The 24,256-nt window shown below is 34.9% G+C and overlaps 2 protein-coding genes across 2 annotated transcripts; both read right to left on the bottom strand.

The window, feature by feature from the left end:
* Positions 1 to 5,737: 5,737 nt before the first annotated feature.
* Positions 5,738 to 6,679, bottom strand: LOC122914416 (olfactory receptor 10AG1-like). Its single transcript, XM_044261029.1, has one exon. The coding sequence runs from the start codon at positions 6,677 to 6,679 to the stop codon at positions 5,738 to 5,740; it is 942 nt and encodes a 313-aa protein (XP_044116964.1).
* A 10,328-nt stretch (positions 6,680 to 17,007) lies between these two features.
* LOC122914417 (olfactory receptor 10AG1-like) lies at positions 17,008 to 17,976 on the bottom strand. The gene has a single exon (XM_044261030.1). It carries the CDS (start codon positions 17,956 to 17,958, stop codon positions 17,008 to 17,010), a length of 951 nt encoding a protein of 316 aa, XP_044116965.1. The 5' UTR covers positions 17,959 to 17,976.
* Positions 17,977 to 24,256: the final 6,280 nt, after the last annotated feature.

The raw sequence follows: 24,256 nt of genomic DNA on the forward strand, positions 1-24,256 counted from the left end.
CATATTTTAAATTGTAAACAGAAATTAAAAGCAAAATTAAAATCTTTCATTATATCCACTTTCTCAGTATGAGTTACGAAAATGTTTCCATGTGTATCCAGAGAAAGTCAAACATCTGACTTTGCCCTATCACTTTGTTTTAAATATTTTTCATGGTGGGTGGGGGAACAGGGTGGGCATTAAGGAGAACACTTGATGGAAGGAGCACTGGGTGTTTCATGCAACTGATGAATCGCTAAACTCTACCTCTGAAACTAGTAATGCACTATACGTTAATTAATTGACCAAAATAAAATAAAATAATTTCATCATTGTGCTTTATACCTGTTTCTGAAATGTATTTCTAACTTCTCAGAATTCTTTGCCATCGCTTACTTGATTGATCAAAGTTGCAGTGAAAAATAAACCTAAGACTTTTTTTATAAGTGAGCCTCCCAGGCACCCCAGTCTATGACTTTTTTCATATTTAATTTAAAGAACCCATTTAAAACTGTAAAGGGGAGAAAACAAGAAGCACAGTTTCATACACAATTGCTTGATATCACAAATAGTACTATTTACATATTGAAGATGCCTAACATGTCTTCCTACAAGTTATAATTAAATTAGTGTAACAGTGACTAATGTTTCCCATTTTATCCTTGTCTCATTTCTATAAAATAAAGCTCTTTTTACTGGAAAGTGCAGGTAAAATCAAGAACTAATCAATCATAAATATCTTAAGGGTAAGAAGATTTAGGGCATTTATTAACATTGTACTTAACACCCACTTCTCTGTTTTGAATGTGCAACTCAGAGGATACTCAGTCTTTATTTCTAAACATTCTTGTTAATACTTGACTGTTTCATTTACCCAACAATTATGCCACTTTATAAGTTTTGTTATCCTTGTAGATATTTGTCCCTTCAGATTAGGTCCTTTTTATAAGGATTTGCATTTTAATTGCAACATTTGATACAAAAGTTTGAATCTTCATTTTTAGGGACTTGCATTTTAAACATCCACAGTTAACATGATGCTCTATGTCATCTTTTTTTAAAAGTATGTACAAGTACAAATACCTTAACCTACCTCATGTATTTTCTTGCATGTATCAGGAATTAAACATATTCTCCATTGTAATAATGATGAGGGTGTTGAAGATAATTACAATATTTATGAGAATGCTATTTTGTTTTCTTCTTGGATAATCACATGCTATGGTATAATGAAAACAACATTAGTTCAGGAATCAAGATTTTTATTTCTAATTTACCCTAAATATGCATCCTTGAGAGACTCTGTTGTCATTTGTATCAACTACTCTGTCTATAAAATGAAAATAATGTTTCATATCACTATCCCACTGTAATATTATGAACACATAATCATGATCTTGGATCCAAAAAATCTTGTTGAAAATTCAAGAATTTGGGGGCACCTGGGTGGCTCAGTGGGGTAAAGCTTCTGCCTTCAGCTCAGGTCATGATCCCAGAGTCCTGGGATCGAGCCCTGCATCGGGCTCTCTGCTCAACAGAGAGCTTGCTTCCCTTCTTCTCTCTCTCTGCCTGCCTCTCTGCCTACTTGTGATCTCTGTCTGTCAAATAAATAAATAAAATCTTAAAAAAAATAAAGAAAATTCAAGAATTTTGGAGAAGGAGGCATTTGACAAAATCTAGTTTTCTAGTGAATGAAGGCTGCACATATTTTTTTTAATAAAGAGTGAGAGTGTAAGAGGGGAGAGGCAGAAGGAGAAAAGAGAGAGAATTTTTTTTTTCTTTTTAAAGATTTTATTTATTATTAGAGTGCATGCATGAGAGAGAGTGAGTGAGAGAGAGTGAGGAAGCAGGAGTTGGGAGGGGAGGCAGAGGGAGAGGGAGAAGCAGACTCCCCACTGAGCTAGGAGCCAGTTGCAGGCTCCATCCCAGGAACCTGATGTGATGACCTGAGCCAAGGGCAGATGCTTAACCAACTGAGCCAGCCAGGCACCCCCAGAGAGAAAATCTTAAGCAGACTCCAAGCTCAGCACAGAGCCTGACCTGGGGCTTGATCTCAGGACCTGAGATCATGACCTGAGCTGAAATCAAGGGTCTGCCCCTCTACCGACCGAAACACCCAGGTGCCCCTGCACTATTTTTTTTTTTTTTTAAGGCTGCACATTTAAACATGGAAATTATTTTAACTGCCACTATGTTAATACAAATCCTTGCCTTTTTAAATTTCCCTGCCTTTTTAAACCTTTGGGCAGAATCTATTTTGCTTTGGCTTCTCAAGTTATACACCAGAAAATATTTGGGCTCCTGGGCTTTCAGGGTCTATCACAGTTTCCAGACACGGAATATCACTTAGCTTTCTATCAACTCTCCATATCACATTATTTTCTTCTACGCCGTATCTCTTCTTGCTTCTAGTCAACTGATTTTCAGAGTATAAGCCTCTAGAAATGTTTTCTTTTTTTTTTAAAGATTTTATTTATTTATTTGACAGAGCGAAATAATAAGTAGGCAGAGAGGCAGGCAGAGAGAAAGAGGAGGAAGCAGGCTCCCTGCCAGGCAGAGAGCCCGATGTGGGACTCGATCCCAGGACCCTGAGATCATGACCTGAGCCAAAGGCAGAGGCTTAACCCACTGAGCCACCCAGGCACCCTAGAAATGTTTTCTAATTAATTAACTACTTTCATTTTTTCTAATGAATTTTTCCCATTGTCATCTATTATCTTCCTCATCATAGTGAAAGAAAGCAGTTTGTCAAATTTAAAAGTCACCTGATTTTACTTGTGATTCTAAATGTGATCCCACTTGAAAAATAAAAGAGCAAAGCTTTCCTGAAGTCTCTTTTCCTTTTATTTTGATTTAGGATATGAAACAATTTCCTAATGTTTACATATGCTTTCAGTACAGAAACCAAATGTATGGAGAAGCCTATTGATTTATTAATGGACTCTCTTTTAGAAATATTTTGATTGCCATAGAATAATGACCCTCAAAGAAACATCACACACACACTCACACACACACACACACACACATATACACACATACACACAAATTCACACAGGCATGAGTAGTTGTGTAAATAAATGTCTGTTATAAAGAAGAAAAGTCAACTTCTTAGAACTGTGAATGAATTGTTAACACAATTTAAAAATAAAAAAAAGTTTATCTTGACAAGAAAGATATTTGTAATTTACAAAGCACATCTATTTGCTGCACATTATCATATTTAAAAACTAGTGGGACAAATAAGTTTTCAGCATATAATTATCACTGTAAGTGGTTCCTGTTTTCTTGTTTGTTTCAGATTTTTACTTAAATTTCAGTCAGTTAATATATAGTGTATACTTTGTAGGTTGACTAGTTAAGTGAGAAAATAATTGTTGATACTGTTCACAGATTTTGGGAGGAAGCTATGGGACTTCACTATCCAGCAAAAAATAATCACAGTGCTCCAAGAACATAGCTCTTATTTGCCCTTCTATAAAAATGTTAGATTTGATGACATCTATTAGAGTTATTTTTTAAATGTTTTCACCCTTGGTATATCTTCTATCTCAACTTTTTTTTTTCCTACATTAGGCAGGAGGGACAATGAAAATGGAAAGAATTTTTTATAATTGCCTCACTCCATTCCACATATAATAGCTTCAGGAATGATATAATTTCTGCTTGGAAATTTTCCTGGCATTTTTTATTGTTCATATTATGTTTCTATTTTATTAATTTGTTCTTATAGCCAATCATTTACATCATATTTTTAGTTTTGATATGTTCATATGAAATGAGTAGAATTGACTTTTTCACTTATGGACTAAAACTTTAAAAGCGAGTGCAATCTTCAGCACATTCTTTTTTAATTGGAAGTACTGGTGACAGGTCATGGTTCCTTAGAGATCTGTTGCCTGCATACACAAGGATTCTTAGGCATAAATACTGACAATTAATAAGGTTAATTACATCAGAACAAATAGAGAAACAATACAAACAATGAATCGTAATGATTTTCCTGATACACAATGAATACATATTTATGAATACATATTCACATTTCATGATTACATGAATAACACATGCTTATTGCAATAAACTATAAATATCAGTAAAACAAAGGAGAAGATAATAGAATATTTTACCCTAATATACCCATAATTTACATTGATGATCATATTTTTGTTGATCACTTCCAGTATGTGTGTTTATTGTATACAAGTTAGGTGTGTAATATCTGTGTTTTTATAACAGATATATATATATATATTTTTTTTTCCCCAATTTATTTATTTTCAGAAAAACAGTATTCATTATTTTTTCACCACACCCAGTGCTCCATGCAAGCTGTGCCCTCTATAATACCCACCACCTGGTACCCCAACCTCCCACCCCCCCGCCACTTCAAACCCCTCAGACTGTTTTTCAGAGTCCATAGTCTCTCATGGTTCACCTCCCCTTCCAATTTACCCAAATTCCCTACTACTCTCTAACGCCCCTTGTCCTCCATGCTATTGGTTATGCTGAGTGAAATCAGTCAAGCAGAGAGAGTCAATTATCATATGGTTTCACTCATTTGTGGAGCATAACAGATATATATTTTTAAAGATTTTACTTACATATGTATTTGAGAGAGAGAGAGAGCACGAGCAAGTAGGGGGAGAGGCAGAGAAGAGAGAATCTTAAACAGATTCCAGTCCTAGTGCTGAGGCTTATGCAGGGCTTGATCCCACCAATGGGAGTTCACGACTCAAGTGAAGCCATAATCCAGTGTTCAACCAATTGAGCCACCCAGGTGCCCCTATAATAGATATATTTTATAAAACTTTATTCCTTTTCCCTAATTTTCCCATCAATAAATAAATATGTATATCTTGCAATGACTAGATATACACATTTTCATCTCTAGAAAAGTATATTGAACATACATTCCCATAACTTTCTCACCTCTTTTTATTACAGGCAAATATTTTATTTTCTTTTTTTTTTAAGATTTATTTATTTGACAGAGAGAGATCTCAAGTAGGCAGAGAGGAGGCAAAGAGAGAGAGAGGAGGAACAGGCTCCCTGCTGAGCAGAGCGCCTGATGCGGGATTTGATCAAAGGACCCTGAGATCATGACTTAAGCCAAAGGCAGAGGTTTAACCCACCGAGCCACCCAGGCAACCCACAGGCAAATATTTTAATAACAATATTTACTTTTATCAAATCATAAAACTGTATTACATAGAAATGTTTAATCTGGTAGTAGCATAAATTGTGTTTAATATTGATTAGTATTAGTGCACCAATAGTTTATAAAACTATGTTTCCAGTGAAAGGTGCTTTTTTTCTTTAATGATTTCTTGTAGAGTCATTGCAATATATACATATTTATTTATTTTAATGTTCATTGTCAAGCCAGTTCTTAAAGCAAAAGCAACTCTCAAAAGCAACTCTGCAGAAATGAATGATACGGTTTCCCATAAGTGAAACAACAAAGCCCATATTACAACTAAGTTCATTACATTGAATCTTGTCAGAAGTTCTCACTGAGAGAGGAAAATAAAACACAAGAAAACTATGAAATTACCAATGGAATGACTTGTTATTTGATAAAATGTGCATAAATATATGATTTGACACATTAGAACATTACAAGTAATTTTTAATTTAGAAAAAAGTTACCATTGTATAGACAGATACTAGAAATTAATATAAATATCTGTTGAAATTTCAACACCAATACATAAAGAATCAATTCCTGCAAGTATCACATTTTTAATGAAGTGAATTATTTACGTAGCAATCTTCTCAATGCCTTTATGACTTCCTTGTTCCTTAGACTGTATATGAGGGGATTAAACATAGGAGTCACAATAGTGTAGAAAAGAGAAAGCACTTTGTCAGTCCCTGCTGAGTGACTGGTTTTGGGTCTTAAATAGGTAATAATGGCTGATCCAAAGAACAACACCACAACCATAAGATGCGATGAACAGGTGGAGAAGGCTTTGGCCTGACTTGTGGCTGATGGCAATTTAAGGATTGTGGAGATGATTTTGCCATAGGAAATAAGTATCAAAAGAAAGGGAGCCGTGACGATCAGCACAGCAACTATGTAGACCATCATTTCATTCACAAATGTGTCCCCACAAGCAAGCTTGAGTATTGGGGGGATGTCACAGAAGAAGTGGTCAATTAAATTAGAGCCACAAAAGGGCAGAGAAAAAATCTGGAATGTCTGCCCTATCTGGACTGGAATTCCACTGACCCAAGAGCCAGCCACCAGTTGGATGCAAAATTTGTGGTTCATGACTAGAGGGTAGTGCAGAGGGTTACAAATGGCCACATAGCGGTCATAGGCCATCACTGTCAGAAGAAGGCACTCCGTGGCTCCCAACACAAGAACACAGCACATCTGTGTAGCACAAGCAACTAAAGAAATCGTTCTTCTCTGGGTCCAAAGGTTCATAAGCATTCTGGGGAGAGTAACAGAAACATAGCAGATTTCCAAAAAGGAAAAATTGCCGAGGAAAAAGTACATAGGGGTCTGGAGAGCAGGATCCAATTTTGTTATTAGAAATATGATGCCATTACTCATCACAATAACAATATAGATGACTAGGAAAATTCCAAATAGAAGCCACTGGAGATGGGGAACTTCAGCAAAGTCCAAGAGAACAAATTCTATCAATTCAGTCAGATTTTCTGCTTGTGATTTTCCTTGGTGTTTCATCTGTGAAAGGGTCAACTGAGCATGTACTTTTATTTTACTTTAATGCATCAGTACCTATTCTCTAAATTACATTAGAGTGTCTACATTGGTTTTCATAATCACTGTAATTGTTTCTAATTTAATAATGTTACTATTCGTGTAATTCTCACTTTCTCAGTTTGGATCCTGTGGATTATCACTGTACACACTCCCTTGAAATTTCCTTTAAGATCATTCCATATACTTTCCAAATACAGCCCAGGATAAACCAAACTATGCTCTGCTCAGCATAGTCACTGGAAACATTGGCAATCACTGAAAACAGATCTCCTGTTATGCCATATGATCCCATTCTTAATTACATTTCTTGACGATGCTATTGTACTCCCCTACCGTTTCCTCTACCACACTTCTGTAGAACTACATCAGACTTTGTCTTCCCCATATATTTTCAACTGCCTAATTGAACTCTTCAATATCCTCTTATCACTTTTTTTCTTGCTCATTCATTTTCTTATTATACAGTTAATATTAGGAAATTTACAAAAAAAAAAGTAGAAGAGTATTTTATCACACATAGGGAAATAAAACAAATCTTTTTGGTAGGATATCAAATGGGGACTATAAAAGGGTTTCATTCAGGAAAAATTGCCTGGGAGCATGGAAACAGATAAAAATAATAAAAAGGGTGACCCTGGGAAAACAAGGACAGCCTGGCGTGTGTTCTTTCCTTGTGGGTATGTGTGTGGGGGTGGGGGTGGGGAGGTATGGGTCTGTGTGCTGTGTGATCTCCACTATCTCTTTTGTTTCTCAAAAAACACTTGACAAACCAGTTTCTAAACACTTCTCAGAGATAAGAATATTGAGACTTACTAATGATAGATAATGTGATCATGTACATAGGTGTTATGGTTATGACTCAGTGCTTACTTTTCTAAATATTTTATTTATTTATTTGAGACAGACAGAGAGAGAGAGAATCAGGAGAAAGGTACAGGGAGAGGGATAGAAAGAATCCGAAGCAGACTGTGCCAGGCTGAGAGCCTGATGTGGGAATCGATCTAACAACCCTGAGATCATGACCTCAGCCAAAACCAAGAGTCAGATGCTAAACCAGCTGAGGCACCCAGGTGCACCGGCGCCTTATTTTATTTATTTATATTTTAGTTGAACTTTAGTTTAAATCCTAACTTCATGATTTATTATCTGTGTGACATTAAGCAATCATTTAGATTTTTTAAAGTTGCTTTCTTATTTGTGATAATTAAATGAGATAATATTGGTAAAATTACCTATCTATTTTATTCTGATTTATTATTAGTTATGGTCTTATAACTATAATTAATATGCTATGAATATGGTAATGTGTTCTTAAGTCCTTAGTCTCCAAGGTCGTAACACATTGTTTAGCAAAATTGTGTTTAATACAATTATTGCATTACTTGTTGGTGATCATGTCTATTTTTTCATTCTTTCCTTTCATCAAGCCCAGGACGAAGGTAAGGTGAGTGAGAGAGCTCAGGTACAAAACTGAGAGGCACTCACTCATTCTCAGAGCTGAATCTGTGTTGTTGAATCCTGAGAGTGAATGAATCCTTAGGTATTGTACCCTTGGAATTTCTTGGCTCAAGGTCAATCTCAGGTCTGCCTTTCATTTCTCCGTTCTGGTGGGTTTGGACTTTGTCCACCAAACAGCACACTATAATGTCATGGATATGGAATCCACTGCCAAGATGGGCTGGATTTAAATCAAGGGTTCACCACCTGCTAGTTCTATAACCTCATGAGAGATGCTTAATCTCCTCATGCTATAGTTCACCCAACTACAAAACCGGCTAAATACTGTACCGACACTTAGGATGTTTACATTAATGTATTCATTTCACACATGTAAAACAATTTGAAGTCCTGGCACTCATACAAATCTCTCTAAAGGTAGCTGTTATCATTGTTATTAAAAACTAAAACTTATTCTTCTGAATTGTACTCTGCTCTAAGCAGCATGAAAAAATTCTCTAATTTATTTTTCTTTGCATCAAGTCATTAATTTGGAAATGGAATGAGACCTCAAAGCAATCATCAGAATGTCATAAAAAATGTCACATTCTGCAGACGTGAATTCTCCACCAATAGTTTTGTATATATTATTATCTCTATTCTGTGAACCTAAGTCCTAGAGTACCTATCATTGCTCAGCAAAGATTGTTGCAATTTGGCTAATTCCTTTAGTAAGCCTTTCTTTTCACTTATAATGTAGGACCTGGGAAGTAAAGACCATGGCTGTTTTCCCAGTTAGGATCACTTATAGGTGTGAGAAAATGGCTACACACATAAGATCGTGCCAAGTATTTGATTCTGAAGTTAAGTAAAGCAGCAGACATGTTTTAAATAAAATCATATTCTAGGAGAAGGAAAGGAAAAGTGAAGGGTGGGAAACAGAAGGGGGGAGATGAACCATGAGAGACTGTGGACTCTTTGGGGGGATGGGTGAGCCTGGTGGTGGGCATTATGGAGGGCACATATTGCATGGAGCACTGGGTGAGGTGCATAAACAATGAATCTTGGAACACTGAATCAAAAACTAATGACGTATTTTATGGTGATTAATAAACACAATAAAAATTAAAATAAAGAAACAAAAAAATCATATTCTTAAAGGGGAGACATGGATTAATATACAAGAGAATAAAATTCCAATCTCTATGTATCTCTATGACAAATGGCATTTATTTAATATAAATAATGCTTATTATTGGAAGAAAATTACCATGCTAAATAAAATATAATTTCTAGTTGTACAAACTCAACATTTTGGTGATGAAATCATTGATATATAACATGAAATAGTAAGATTTGTGTTTGTATTTCTCAAGAGTGGAGCAAAGCACAAAGAACAGAGTTTGCTCCATGAGCTCTCACAATATTATACTACTTTCTTTCTTATAAATATTTAAGTTCTTATTAATAAAGGGAAATAAAACTTAATGTTGTAAGAGTTTTCTTTAAACCCAAGCCTCCATTATGTGAAAATCTCCAAATGATTAAGAGAAGGTAAAACAGCACTCTACTTCAACTAAATATTGGAAGCCACCCAAGCTTCAGTTATATTTATAGATTTGGTATATATTAACAACTTAAACCTTAAATTAATTAAACCTTAAATTAATTTAAAAACAATATTGGATTTAAAACTGTTTTTCATTATCTTGCAAGTCCTTAATTCTATCACTTGTTTTCTTTAAAATATATGTTCTTTGGGTTCTCCAAAGGTTGTAACATGATTTCATGGATTACTGTGCTTTAAATCTCTTATTACATTATGAGGTTGAATACATAAATATAACACTTATTTGTTACAGTGTATTGGTGCAAAATGAAATTTCCAATAATATTACATACACCTAGAAAAATTACTTCAGTTATTACAGTTTTCAGTATTTCTAAATGACTTAATCCCATTATTTATTAACATTATTTCATTGTAAATTTTATTTAATAGAATCATAAATATATAGAAGTCACTGTAACAACATGATATATGTGTTACTTTGTGTTAAATGCAAGTTTTAAATTTAAAAATATCATCTAAGCCTAGTATCAGTATAAATTAGTTTGTATTTACCTTTCTTCTTTGGGTTGTTGCTGATTTTTTTCACTATAGAGGATTTAATGGTTTAGTTATTGTATTTGAAATTTACTTGTGTCATCAAAGATATGTGAAGCACCTTTATAATAATTTGTTCTTTCCAAACATGAACTGTTCTTTAAATGAAAGTTATTTAACTCTACCTCAGGGATCTCTTCCACCTGACAAATTTAGATTCTAATTAGAAGCATCACTACGGCATCTCTGATGTGTTATATTTTAATTTTTCCACATAGTTCTTAGCCTTCCCAGAATCCTTTCTCTTCAGCCCCTATATGGACTAGAGCCACCAGCATATGTCGTTTCTTAGGCATGGAACAGAGCACTGAACACTGCTATCTGAGACCATCCAAAATCGACACACATCTAATTCTTACCTTATCTATTCTATTCTAAATGCTCCATTGGGAGTCTGTTCCTATCAGACCACGAAGTCAGATTTGTTTTTCTTATGTTCTCCTCTATGATAGGTTCCTTGATCACTAGTTAGAGCTGGCCTGTGTAACCACTGTGTTAAATGTTCTGATGAAAAATGTTATTCTTATACACAAAACTATTATACTATTGGTTTCTTCATGGTCACCTGCACAACTAGAGATTTAGCTGTTGAATGAATTACACGTGGTTCAAAAAATTAAAATTTTAAGCTAAGGCTAATCTGAAAAGGGGAAATTTTTCCTTCCTTCGGCAGGCATATCAATCTTTTCCCAATTTCCTTTTACATCTTTAAGGTGTGAATATTTTCAAGCTTTACTTAGGGTAAAATGAGAATCTGAAATAAATCTAGCTGAGATCATGGGAAAGATTCAGAGCAAAGAGTCTGTGAATTCTAAACTTCAATTCTAGGAAAGGCAATTTTGTTCCAAAAGATTGTTTAAGAATCATGGTTTGGGAACAATTTCTCACGTCAAAAATAGGATGTTGCTTCCAGTTGTTTAGTAAATAGTGGTTTCTATGAGTTTAGGACTAGGAAAGGAAACTATTTCAGAGAGAGAACTCCTATAGCAATGTGGTAACAGGAAATGATTAGGAAATCGACCTGGGATCCATCAGGAGCATGTGCCCCAGATCATGGAAGGAGATGAGGAGGAGGGCAGCAGATCTCACAAAGGAGCCAGATGAGAGCTCAGCGAGTGATTGAGAACCCCTCCAGGCTGGAGCTACAAGGATGTGTGTCCAAGATGTATCTCTGCTGAGGACTTCAAAGCCGCAAAATCAGAAGGTGTAATACCAGGCATGGGTACAGAGGTCTTCTGATGATATAAAATAGAATATTGAGAAAACAAAACAAAACAAAACAAAACTCAAAAACAAATGAGAATTTGTCACTCAATAAAGATAGCCTACCAAATTGGTGAAATACAGACATTTAAAGTACATGCTCTTGAGACAATTGGGCAGCCAGTTTCCAGACAACAGGAAAGAACAATGAACTTTTGTGAAGAGCATATATTATTAAATACTTTAGTGACTGAAGTGTTGAAAACATTCTAAGGAAAAGGTCTTTTTTGTTTGTTTGTTTGTTTTTAAATTTATTTATTTATCTATTTATTTTCAGCATAACAGTATTCATTATTTTTGCACCACACCCAGTGCTCCATGCAATCCATGCCCTCTCTAATACCCACCACCTGGTTCCCCCAACCTCCCACCAATTGTGAAGTAATGAAAGTTTATGGCTCACAATTAAGAAGGCAGGACACAAAATTTGAAAAAAAAAAAAAAAAAAAAGATGTGTCAAAATACGTAATTCGGCATGATAAAAGAAATAAGCCGCCAAAGTAAAGTCAAATAGAATGGATACAATGGGAAAAATAATTATAAATAATATCTTGGGGAACCTGGGTAGTTCGATTCATTAAGCTTTCAGCTCAGGTCATAATCCCAGGGTCCTGGGATCCAACCCCACACTGGGATCCCTGCTTAGAGGGGAGTCAGCTTCTCCCTCTCCCTATGCACTCTCCAATGGTGCTCTCTCACAAATAAATATATAAATAAATCTTAAAAAATGATATCTCAAATGAAGTGGTCTTGGCTTGTTCTTTAATATAAAAAAAAGGCCAAAATATAAATAGAAAAGTGTAGTAAACCTAATAGTGTAATTGCTGGGTCATAGGGTAGCTCTATTTTTAACTTATTGAGGAACTGCCATACCATTTTCCTGAATGGCGGCACCAGTTTGCATTCCCGCCAACAGTGTAAGAGGGTTCCCCTTTCTCCACATCCTTGCCATCATTTGTTGTTTCCTCTCCTGTTAATTTTTGCTATTCTGACTGGCATAAGGTGGTGTCTTATTGTGGTTTTGATTTGTATATTTCCCTGATGCCAAGTGATGTGGAGCATTTTTTTTCACGTGTCTGTTGGTCATTTGTATGTCTTCTTTGGATAAATGTCTGTCCATGTCTTCTGCCCATTTCTTAACTACATTATTTATTTTTGAGATATTAAGTTTTATAAGTTCTTTATAGATTTTAGAGACTAGTCCTTCATCTTACATGTCATTTGCAAATATTTTCTCCCAACCATAATTTCCCTTTTAATTTTATTGACTGTTTCCTTTGCTGTGCAGAAGCTTTTTGTCTTGATGAAGGCCCACTAGTTCATTTTTGTTTTGTTTCCCTTGCCTTGCTATTTAGGTCTTTTATCCATTTTGAGTTTCTCTTTGTGTATGGTATAAGAGAATGATCCAGTTTAATTCTTCTGTATGTGGCTGTCCACATGCACCCATGTACCCAGCACCATTTATTGAAGAGACTGTCCTTTTTCCACTGGATATTTTCTCCTGCCTTGTCAAAATTCAGTTGACCACGGATTTGAGAGTCAACTTCTGGGTTTTCTATTCTGTTGCATTGATCTATTTGTCTGTTTTTATGCCGGTACCATGCTGTCTTGGTAATCACAGCCTTGTAATATAACTTGAAGTCTGGCATTGTGAAGCCACTAGCTTTGGTTTTCTTTTTCTTTCTTTCTTTCTTTCTTTCTTTTTTTTTTTTAATTATTATGTTCAGTTAGCCAACATATACTACCTCATTTGTTTTTCATGTAGTGTTTAAAGATCCATTAGTTGCATATAACACCTAGTACTCATCACAACATGTGCCAATGTTCATAAAGGCAATGTCCATAATAACCAAACTGTGGAAAGAACCAAGATGTCCATTGACACATGAATGGATAAAGAGGATGTGGTATTTATATACCATGAAATATTACTCAGCCATGAGAAAGGATGAGTACTTAGCATTTACATTGACATGGATGGAACTAGAGAGGAAAAACTGAATGGGAAGAAATCAGAGAGGGAGACAAATCATGAAAGACTTTTAACTATAAGAAACAAACTGGTTGCTGGAGAGGAGGTGGGGTATGGAGTAATTGGGTGATGGGCATTAAAAAGGACACATGATGTGATGAGCACTGGGTGTTATAGACAACTGATAAATTATTGAACCCTATATCTGAAACTAATGGTGTACTATATGTTGTCTAATTGAATTTATATTAAGAAAAAAAAAGAAAGGAAAAGTGTACTAAATAGATTAAGAATTCACAGAAAAGAGAAGAAGAGCATTCCTTAAATAGGGACATATATTCCTTTGTTTTGTTTTGTTCAATTTTTTTTTTCTTTCTGATTGGTATGATTGTGATATTGTGACCTCAATGAGAAATACATATTGATCTCTGGCCCTGACTGCTGACACCGTGCTCCTGGAACTCTTGTTATTTCTTAAGTGATGAGCACACTTGGAGCATCTTTTGTTTTAATATTTGGTCTTTGACCCTAGTTCCTGACCCTGCTCCTAAAACTCCTATAATTTCTTGGGCAGTAGGAATGTCTTTTGTTCTAATGAAGCAACCTTGGGTAGGCTCCTGGATGACTTTTGCATGAGGACTGATTGATCAACAGAAGAACCAAGCCATGATTAGAAACTTAGAATTTTCAGCTCTCCTTACCTCCATTTTCTTAGAAGAGAGAGGGGCTGAAAACAGAGTTAATGGCCTGTCTTGCCTATGTGATGAAGCCTCTTTAAACATTCCTAAAGCTGGGCTCAGAGAGCTCCCATTGGGGTAAACATATCCATGTGTCCAAAGAGTGACACATCCCACTGCATGAGGACAGAAGTTCATACATTCGCTATTGATCTGTACATAAAATATATCTCCATTCAAATTCCAGCATTTGATATCCTAGCATCAAAGAATAAAACTGAATCCAAAGGCAAATATATGCTAACTCCTAAACAAACCAGCATTGTTAATATATATTAGTAGGTTTGAATTTTACAGTGTTCCAAAGTAAGTGAAGAATATTAATACAAAATCATATTGACATAAAATAACTCACACTTTCAGGTGCCTGGGTGACTCAGTGGGTTAAGCCCCTGCCTTCGGCTTGGGGCATGATCTCAAGGTCCTGAGATCGAGCCCTGCATTGGGCTCTCTGCTCAGCAGGGAGTCTGCTTCCCTCTCTCTCTCTGCCTACTTGTGATTCCTCTCTCTATCAAATAAATAAATAAAATCTTTTAAAAATAATTCATACTTTCTCTTCTATGTTTAGTTAGAGCTTATTTTTGCTCCCTCAGTAGAATAGTGTATCTACATTTTATATATATTATATATGTAATATATGATATAAATATATACAAATACATATATAATCATATATATGCAAGAAGCTTTTGTTTTGGGACACCTGGGTGGCTCAGTCAGTTAAGCATCTGCCTTTGGCTCAGGCCACCATCCCAGAATCCTGGGATTGAGTCCCATGTTTGGCTCCTGGCTCAGTCGAGAGCCTGTTTCTCCTTCTGCCTGCTGCTTCCCTTGCATGTGCTCTCTGGATCCCTCTGACAAATAAATAAACAAAATCTTAATTTTTTTTTTAGTGTATGAGATTATGGATTGCTAACCTTCTTTGTCTTACAAAAATAGTTATGTTTTATGCATGCATTTACTTTCTCACATGTCAGGAAAGCTTGGAAATTCTTCAGCGAAGGGGATCTAAAACATTGTCTTGACAGGCTGGCTTATATTATATGGTGTAGATGTACTCCACTATGTCAGTATGTTTCAACTGAGAGCACCTTCCCTTTGCTTCTTGTTTCCTTTTGCACTATAACCCCCCCCAAAAAAAAACAAAAAACAAAAGAAAACCTCTTATAAACACTCTTGAACAAACACATTTAATAAAAATTCTTAAACGAATATAGGTAATAATTATTCTTGGAAAATATTATTTCTATAAGATGAGTTTTCATTGATTTTTTTTTAAAGATTTTTATTTATTTATTTGACAGACAGAAATCACAAGTAGGTAGAGAGGCAGGCAGAGAGAGAGGAAGGGAAGCAGGCTCTCTGCTGAGCAGAGAGCCTGCCACAGGGCTTGATCTCAGGACCCTGGGATCATGACCTGAGCTGAAGGCAGAGGCTTTAACCCACTGAGCCACCCAGGCGCCCTTCATTGATATGGTTTTTAAAATAAAAGAAGTACTTTAATTTTTTCATTCAAAAGAAAAAAATGCCAAATTACTTCCCCAAAAGGGTACAGAATTTATTCCAGAGGATTCAAATAGAAGCAACTCAATGAAAAGACTACTTACATAGTGCATTACTTTCCTAGATCTACTGTAACAAAATACCACCAATTGAAGAGCTTAAAACAACAAAAATTGAATCTCTCATAGTTTTAGAATCCAGAGTCCAATATCACAGTGTTAGCAGTCTCTCCTCATTCCCTTTACAAGATCTAAGGGAGACTCATTCTTTGTTTCTTCCAGCTCTTGGAGGCTCTTGATCTTTTTGGTTCTTGGTTGCATCACTCCCATCTCTGCCTCCACCTTCACATGTGGTTCTTCTCGGTGACTCTATTTTTTAAACTGTGTTTACCTTTCTGTCTCATAAGGCCACTGGTCAAGGAATATATTGCCCACCTTAAATCAGGATGATCTCATTTCCTTGACTTGATTACATCTACAAAGTCCTTTTTTTTTTTCCTTTTTTTTTTTTTCAAATAAGGCACATTTGCAGATTGTAAATAGACATTTATTTTAGAAGGACTAACATTTCAATGTGTTACACATCCATTTGGATAGTTTATAGTGAAAACTCCAGAGTCTCGTAATACTAAATAGATATTATCAAAGCAAAACTTGAAGCTACAAGGGGGAGGGAATGATGTCACCAGAGTAAAGGGAAAATTCTCAGGATTTGTAATCTTAAAGCAACATGGACAATGACAAGAGATAGACAGAAGGACAAATGCAAGGAAAATACTGATTCTCCTGCTTCCACCATCTTGGCTGCTGCTGGATTTTGTCACTGACTAAATTCAATCACAAGTACAAGGAATGGCAGCAAATATATTTGAAGGAATGGGAAGGTTAAAAAAAAAATGATCACAGCACATGACCCTAAACCTTCCTTATAAAACACACTGAGTTAGCTATTATTGTATTGTTCAGGCAATCTCGTAACTCACTAGTTCACAGTAGAGGACAGATGAATCTTCAAATTAGATTGCTGCTATCGAGATAAATTGTGCTTTGGTTTACAGAGCCCTTAACTTAATCCTGTAAAACTGAATTTTCTTAATATAATGTGAGGTTGCTATGATGACATTAATGATCATTATTGAGAAATAAAACTAGAAGACTTTTTTTCTATTGTCTCTACATGATGAACACATAAGCAAATTCCATAATTTGAGTCACATTAATAACTTTGTTAGTAGTTTTCTCAGTGCTACCATGATGTCTTTGTTCCTCAGAGTATATATAATGGGATTCAATGTTGGGATCAAAACGGTATAGAAAAGAGAGATCAATTTTCCAACTCCTTCAGACTGATTTGGTTTGGGTCGTAAATAAGTGATGGTAGCCGTTCCATAGAATAAGACTACAACTATCAGGTGAGAGGAGCAGGTGGAGAAGGCTTTAGCTCTCCCTTTGGCTGATGACAATTTCAGAATGCTGGATATAATTTTGCCATAGGAGAAAACAATCAACAGAAATGGAACCATGATGAAGACCACTGCAACTACATAGATTGCTATCTCATTCACAAATGTGTCCCCGCAAGCAAGTTTGAGTACTGGGGGAATGTCACAGAAGAAATGATTAATTATGTTAGACCCACAAAAGGGCAGAGAGAAAATCTGGCATGTTTGCCCAATTACAACTGGAGCTGTACTGACCCATGACACAGTTACCAGCTGGACACAGACCTTGTGGTTCATGACTAGAGTATAATGCAAAGGGTTACAGATGGCCACATAGCGGTCATAGGCCATCACTGTCAGGAGAAGACACTCTGAACCTCCAAACATAAGGACAAAACACATTTGCGCAGCACAGGCAAAGAAAGAAATATTTCCTTTCTTGGTCAATAGGTCCATGAGCATTCTTGGGATAGTGACTGTTACATAACAGATTTCTAAGAAGGAAAAATTGCTGAGAAAAAAATACATGGGGGTCTGGAGAGCAGAGTCAATTCTTATTATCAATATTATGATGCTATTGCACATAAGGATAGTTAGGTAGATGACTAAAAATACTCCAAAAAGAATCCATTGAATATTGGGAATATCAGAAAACCCCAAGAGAACAAATTCCACAATGGCAGTTATATTCAAAATTTCTGTTTTTAATTTGTTCTCCATCTGCAGATATAGTAAATTCAAGATGGTTAATTCACCTTTTTTTTTTTTAGAGAAAGAGAGAGTGCAAGTAGGGTTGGGAGGGGGGAAGGGAGAGAACAGAGAGAAAGAGAATCTCAACCAAGCTCTGCATCCAGAGTAGAGCCTGACACATGGTTCTATCTCATGACCCTGAGATTATGACCGGAGTCAAAATCAAGGGTCAGAAGCTCAACTGACTGAGTCACCCAAGTGCCCCAATTCACTAACACTTTTGAATCACATTTTTCTCTACTTTTACCTGGAGTAGATGGATGAATGTATTTATGTAATCTCAAATTATTTCCATTACTTTGCTCTATTACCAGGAAATGATACGTGAAACCTCAGAAATGAACTGATGTGAAGTTAAAATCAATTCAAGAAAAAAATCCTAATATATAGGTCTTATACTTGCATGTAATAATACTAGAGATACTGAGAAGTGTATATTGTTATTTACAGCATATTGTGCAGGAATAATCTGTAGTTATTTCACCCCTATTAAAAGTGGAACTATTTTTCTACTGTTTTTGTCTGAGTTCATCTTGTTTTTCTGTATTGGTTGACTTATTCCATCTTCTTTCAATTTAAATATTTTCTCTTAAACTTTTGTTTCATTCTTATTCAAAATGAGTTTTAAATCTTCCTATTTATCTTCCAATTAGAATCACTTTTTTAAGCAAATCCTTTGTTCCTAAGGGAATAAATATATGCAATATTATTGTTCTACTTTATGTACCTCTCCATCACTTTTGCTAAATATTGAAAGCTTAATCTCATCATACTGCTCAATAACCTTCCTTATTAACACATCCTGTGCAATGCATGATAAATATCAAGTAAGCTTTAATCCAATCCAAAAAAAATGATCCATTCAGTGCAATCTTTTTCCATATATTGCTCCTTACCTATGTAAGGTTTCATTGCAATCAAATGCAACTCCCTTTCTTTATATTCCTTTTTTAAAAATTTAAGCTATTAAAGTGTAACTTTCATTAAACCTAACTATTATTTATTCTGAACATGCAAATGGTCAAAGCATAAGAATGGGACTAACACACACGCACACTCTCTTCCTATTCTACTTCACTTAATAATGCCATCTAATATTAGGCAGTCCCCAAATCCACTATTCCTGTCTCCCCCTTATATCCCTATCAGCTGACATTTTTGCCTTATACTTTGATAAATAAAACTGAACAAAAAAAATTTTTTAAATAAATAAATAAATTTTAAAAACTGAGCAAATTCTCTCATACTTTCCCATTTTCATTAGAACTAGTTTTCAAAATTACCTTAAGTGAATATTTTTATTACAAATATAATAATGATTGTTATTTTACATACATCCAATTTTACTTTATCGTTAAGAAAGGTAAGAACTATATGGATCATGTTAAGTAATGGGGAGTACAGGGCAGGCTGCCCCAAATTATGCCACAATGCTATAATGATTATTTTGTATTAAAGTTACTTAAGAAACAGCCAGTACAAGAAAAGCACTCTGACACCCTCTCCTTTTGTCTCCAGAAAGCAGGAAATAAATTTTCCATATGAAAGGACCTGTAGCATGATATAGAGAGACATTCCTCTCTTCAGAGATGGGCAACTCAGGGTGGAAGAAACCTATTTAAACAAACCTTATTACTTTTACTGATTACTACCCCAGCCCAAATTCTGTTTGGAATCCCTTTGTCTAAGATGCATAAAAGCAACACGATCACTTCTTTAGGTCTCAATTTATTTATTGGGCTTCTGTGGACACAATATTAATTTTTTTTTCCTCTTCTGTTTTGTCTCATGTCAGTTTCTCTTAGCCCAGCTAGAAGAACCTTGAGGGATATAGAAAATTATTTCCTCCCCAAAAGAAGGTAACTCATTTTCAGATAAAGATCTCAAAATGTTATGCTTTTCTATTTTGTTCTTTGTATCTTGAGCCTCAATTTTAGAAGTACCCTTAAATAAAATAGTCTAGCAGCACAAATATACCTTACCTTTATGAATTTGCATGAAGCTATCTATGTGAGTGTAGGTGTTTTATAACCAATAAAACTTTTAAGTTCTTCTTTCATGTCAGTAATTCACTGTAATTCTACAGTACTCTTGCTGGCTTCAAACATTAGCTGCTTTTAAATAGGAAGTCATCATGTTCATCCTAGGGGACATCTTCTCTCGTGTATCATTTTGATTTCCAGAAGACTGCCTCTGTTGAGCAATCATTTGAGTTTATTTTATAAAACTTTCTCTGTAGACGACCTGTCCTTCTCTTCAGGTTCTTCTTGCAAAAAGCTTCCCCACTATGGGGGGGGGGGTCCCTAGGGGGAGAAAATGTGTTACTTTGTTGTCTAGTATTACTTTCAGGAAAATAGTTTAATTTTTTTGTGTTTGTTTTTAGATCCTTAATAATTAGTATGGGTTTGCTTTTCTTACTTTCATTCTGTAATTCATCCTGGTCTAGATCCTTCACAACCTTGGAAAAATGTGTTACATGTTTTATCACATGAGCATGGTATTGGTTCCTGAATATATTAGGTGGTAAGATCCATTTTCAGAAGAAGAGAGGTCTGTTCCTAGATTAAATTTTGTGGAAATTGAAGCATGCCATGTCTGCTGACAAAAATCTAGATGGTTTAAAAAAAAAATCTAGATGGTTTTAAGTTACATCATCTTCTCAGGCATCAGGGAAAATATCCAGCTGATTCAAAATATAAACTACCTCAGAAATAAGCATTTAAAAATATTTAAGAAAGAAAGAGAGAGAGAGAGAAAGAAACTTTCCTGTCAAAATTGTTTTCCTGTTTAGACTACTTCTAGTTAGGTATGGAGATAAAATTATCATGCCTAAAGTTGCAAACCTAATATCTACTTCTATTTGCAATTACATTTGTTTCTTCCTTTTGGGGGTTCTTTGGCTATTTGTGAAAATTCTGTGCTTCCATTTGTCAAAATGGTACATTTCTATTTGTCCAGATAGTATGTTTTCAAAACTGCCTTTCCTTTCTGTATTTTAAGGCTGCTTCTCTTCACTATAGCATGCTTCCTATACATTGGTTCTCTAGACTCCTTATTGTCACTGATTTGATATTGCTGAGGGACTTCCTTCATGTTTATATGCAAATGGGAACTTCATTCATGATTTGCCTTGAATAAGATGTCAGTTACTTACAGGCTGGGACATATTGAATGCCCATCCCCCATTGGAGTAGACTGATCTAATACCCATCCTATCCTTAAGACAAAAAATTGAGTGTTTCTTTATTCAATTAAGTATCACCATCACCAGAAAATAATAATAATAATTTAGAAAGTGAAACATTGTCTTAGATGTACCAGTTTCTTAACAAAATAAAGAACATCTTTCATTTTTACTACAGTACAATTTTGTGACCAATAATTAAGAAACTATGGTTTCTTTCATCTAATAATCCTGTTGTACTCTAGTTTGCAATTCCTCTTCCCAATGGGAGCCATTAAATCAGTAAGCATCCCCAAATATTGTCTTTTAACATTACCTAAAAGGACATATACACTATGTTTATGGTTTATTTTGTTCACTGGTAGACTTCAATCAAGTTGAATATAATTGTGTTGTTCATTTTGATAGATCTTTGCTTTTTCTTCATGTGAAATTTACAGTTAATGTTACAATTTTGATTTGATAAGAGTTTGCTATCATGAAGGTTGCTAAAATAAACATTCTTAGAGGGTTCCCAGCACCCATGTGTATGTAATTCTCCTGGATTCGTACCTAAGAGGAGAATTCTGTAGATGAAGGCAGATTACTCTAAATGGGGTAACAATTCACATGCTATCATCAGAAGAGTTTTTATGGCTTGGCATACTATGATCAGTTTTCTTGTTTTACTTTTATCATTTTATTTTATTTTTTTCATTATGATAAATATACTCTTTCATCCCAATACCCTGTTTCACACATCCCCCACCTACCACCCCTCTGGTAATCATTGGTTTGCTCTTTATTAGTTAAAAGTCTGTTTCTTAATTTGTCTCTACCTCTATTTTCCCCCTACTTATTTGTTTTGTTTCTTAAATTTTACCTATTAGTGATAACTTATGATATTTGTCTTTCTCTGACTGTCTTACTCCACTTAGCATTGTACTCTCTAGCTCCATCCATGTCATTGCAAATGGTAAGATTTCATTCTTCTTGATGGCTGAGTAATATCTCACTGTATATTTATACCACATCTTCTTTATCCAATTGTCAGCCAATGCACATTTGGGCTCTTTCAACAATTTGACTATTACAAATAATACTACAAGAAATGTAGGGGTACATGTGCCTCTTTGAATCAGTATTTTGCTCTCTTTTGGATATATACCTAGTAGTGTAATTGCTGGGTCATAGCATAGTCCTATTTTCATTAAAGCTTTATTATGTTGCATTTCATATTTAGGTTTGCAAACGATCTGGATTTTTTATAAATGTGAGGTATGGGTTTATTCTTAAAAATACATTCACTTCTAATTAAATTAGTACAATTTATAAAAACTCATCTTTTCTATATTACTCTGTGGTTTTTATATATTCAAGTGAGTCCAGGAGCTTGGTACGTACTGGGCTCTCTATTTTGTGCCACTGGTCTCTTTATCTATTGTTGAACTCTTTCCTCTGGTCTGAATTCCCAGTTTATAATGTCCTGATGCCCAGCAGAGTGGGTGCTCCCACTCTACTTCTCTCCAGCAGTGGTTTGGCTATTGCTGGCTATCTTCATTTCTACAACAGTTTTAGAATCAGGTTGGTACATTACAAACACACATCTTGCACACATACAGATGGAATTTTTTTGTATTGTATTGAATTTGCGGTTCATACTGAGGAAAACTGACACCTGAAAATTATTATTAATATTTTCAATTATTGAAAAATATTAAGTTTTAATCCATGGACATGTCCTTGCAATCCATTTACTTTACTTCTCTAAAACTTTCCTCAAATTATCTTATAGTTTACTGGGTAGACTTCCTGCATGTTTTTGTTTTTTTTTTTAACTAGATTTCTCTTAAGAATTTGATATATTCTATCCTATTTACATAGTGCTTTAATGTTAACTTATGTTTGCTTCTTTTGTGTGGAAATACGTTGACTTTGTTTATTGATTATACATTCAGCACATATATAGGATTAATTTATTAACTCTAGTAATTTCAATGTAGATTCTGGAATATTTCTACATCTACATTTATATATGTTGCCAATAATTACTTTAATACTTATCTTTCCAATTCTCACATTATTTCTTTGTCACTACAGAATCTAGTATTGCCAGTAAAATGATGAATACAAACTGTAAGACACAATCTTTTTCTTGGTCTCAATTGCAGAATGATACATTTCAATATTTTTACACATAATTATGTTTATTAGCTCATATTCTAACACGTCTCTTTCTTATTGCCATGTATATGTGTCGTACCTTATATAAACTAGTGAATGTGGGACCCTTCCTCTCCTCTTTTCATTTATCATTTCTTCATTGTTTTCCCTTATCATTTTTAACTTAATAATATGTAAGAATTTTTTTTCTGTAGATGAGTCCTATTGGTGAGATAAAAAAAAGAAACCTCAGTGCCTTTCCTGATGGAAAATATTCCTTAACCTCTGATTACCAAACTAAATTTAAAAATGTTCTATTACAAATGCAATCTCAGACAGTTTACTGTACATAATTTACATCATACTTTTAGACTATCTTATTAATGTATTTTTTTAAAAGATTTATTTATTTATTTACTTTGGAGAGAGAGGGATTGGGCACGTGTGAAGGGAAGGACAGAGGGAGAGAATCCTCAAGCAGACTCTCCACCAAGTGTAGAGTCCTAAACCAGAGTTCATGACCTGAGCTGAAACCAAGTTGGATGCTCTCAACTGACTGAGGCAACCAGGCTCTCTTCTTACTAATGTATTTCTCTAAGTATTTAACTGCTTCTTCCCATGTATATGTAAGTTACATAACAACTAGATTTTTTTTTTCCTCTGACATCCACGATTGTAACGATATCATATGGTAACACAAAGTAATATATAGTGATACAAAGCTATTTTAGACATCACAGATCAGACCAGTTACCATGTGAATACTCCTTTAGTGACCACAGTGTCACAAGGAGCAGAAGAATCACTCAGTGGGTCCTGCCCCAATTCCTGACCCTTGTTCTAAGCTACAAACCTAGGGTGTGATTTGTTATGCAACAGTAAAAAACTGAAACGGGACATTTCCAAATGGTTATGAAATCAATATTCTTACCTTTCCTTCCA

Source organism: Neovison vison, chromosome 7, assembly GCF_020171115.1.
Source record: "Neovison vison isolate M4711 chromosome 7, ASM_NN_V1, whole genome shotgun sequence".
NCBI classification, from domain to species: Eukaryota; Metazoa; Chordata; class Mammalia; order Carnivora; family Mustelidae; genus Neogale; species Neogale vison.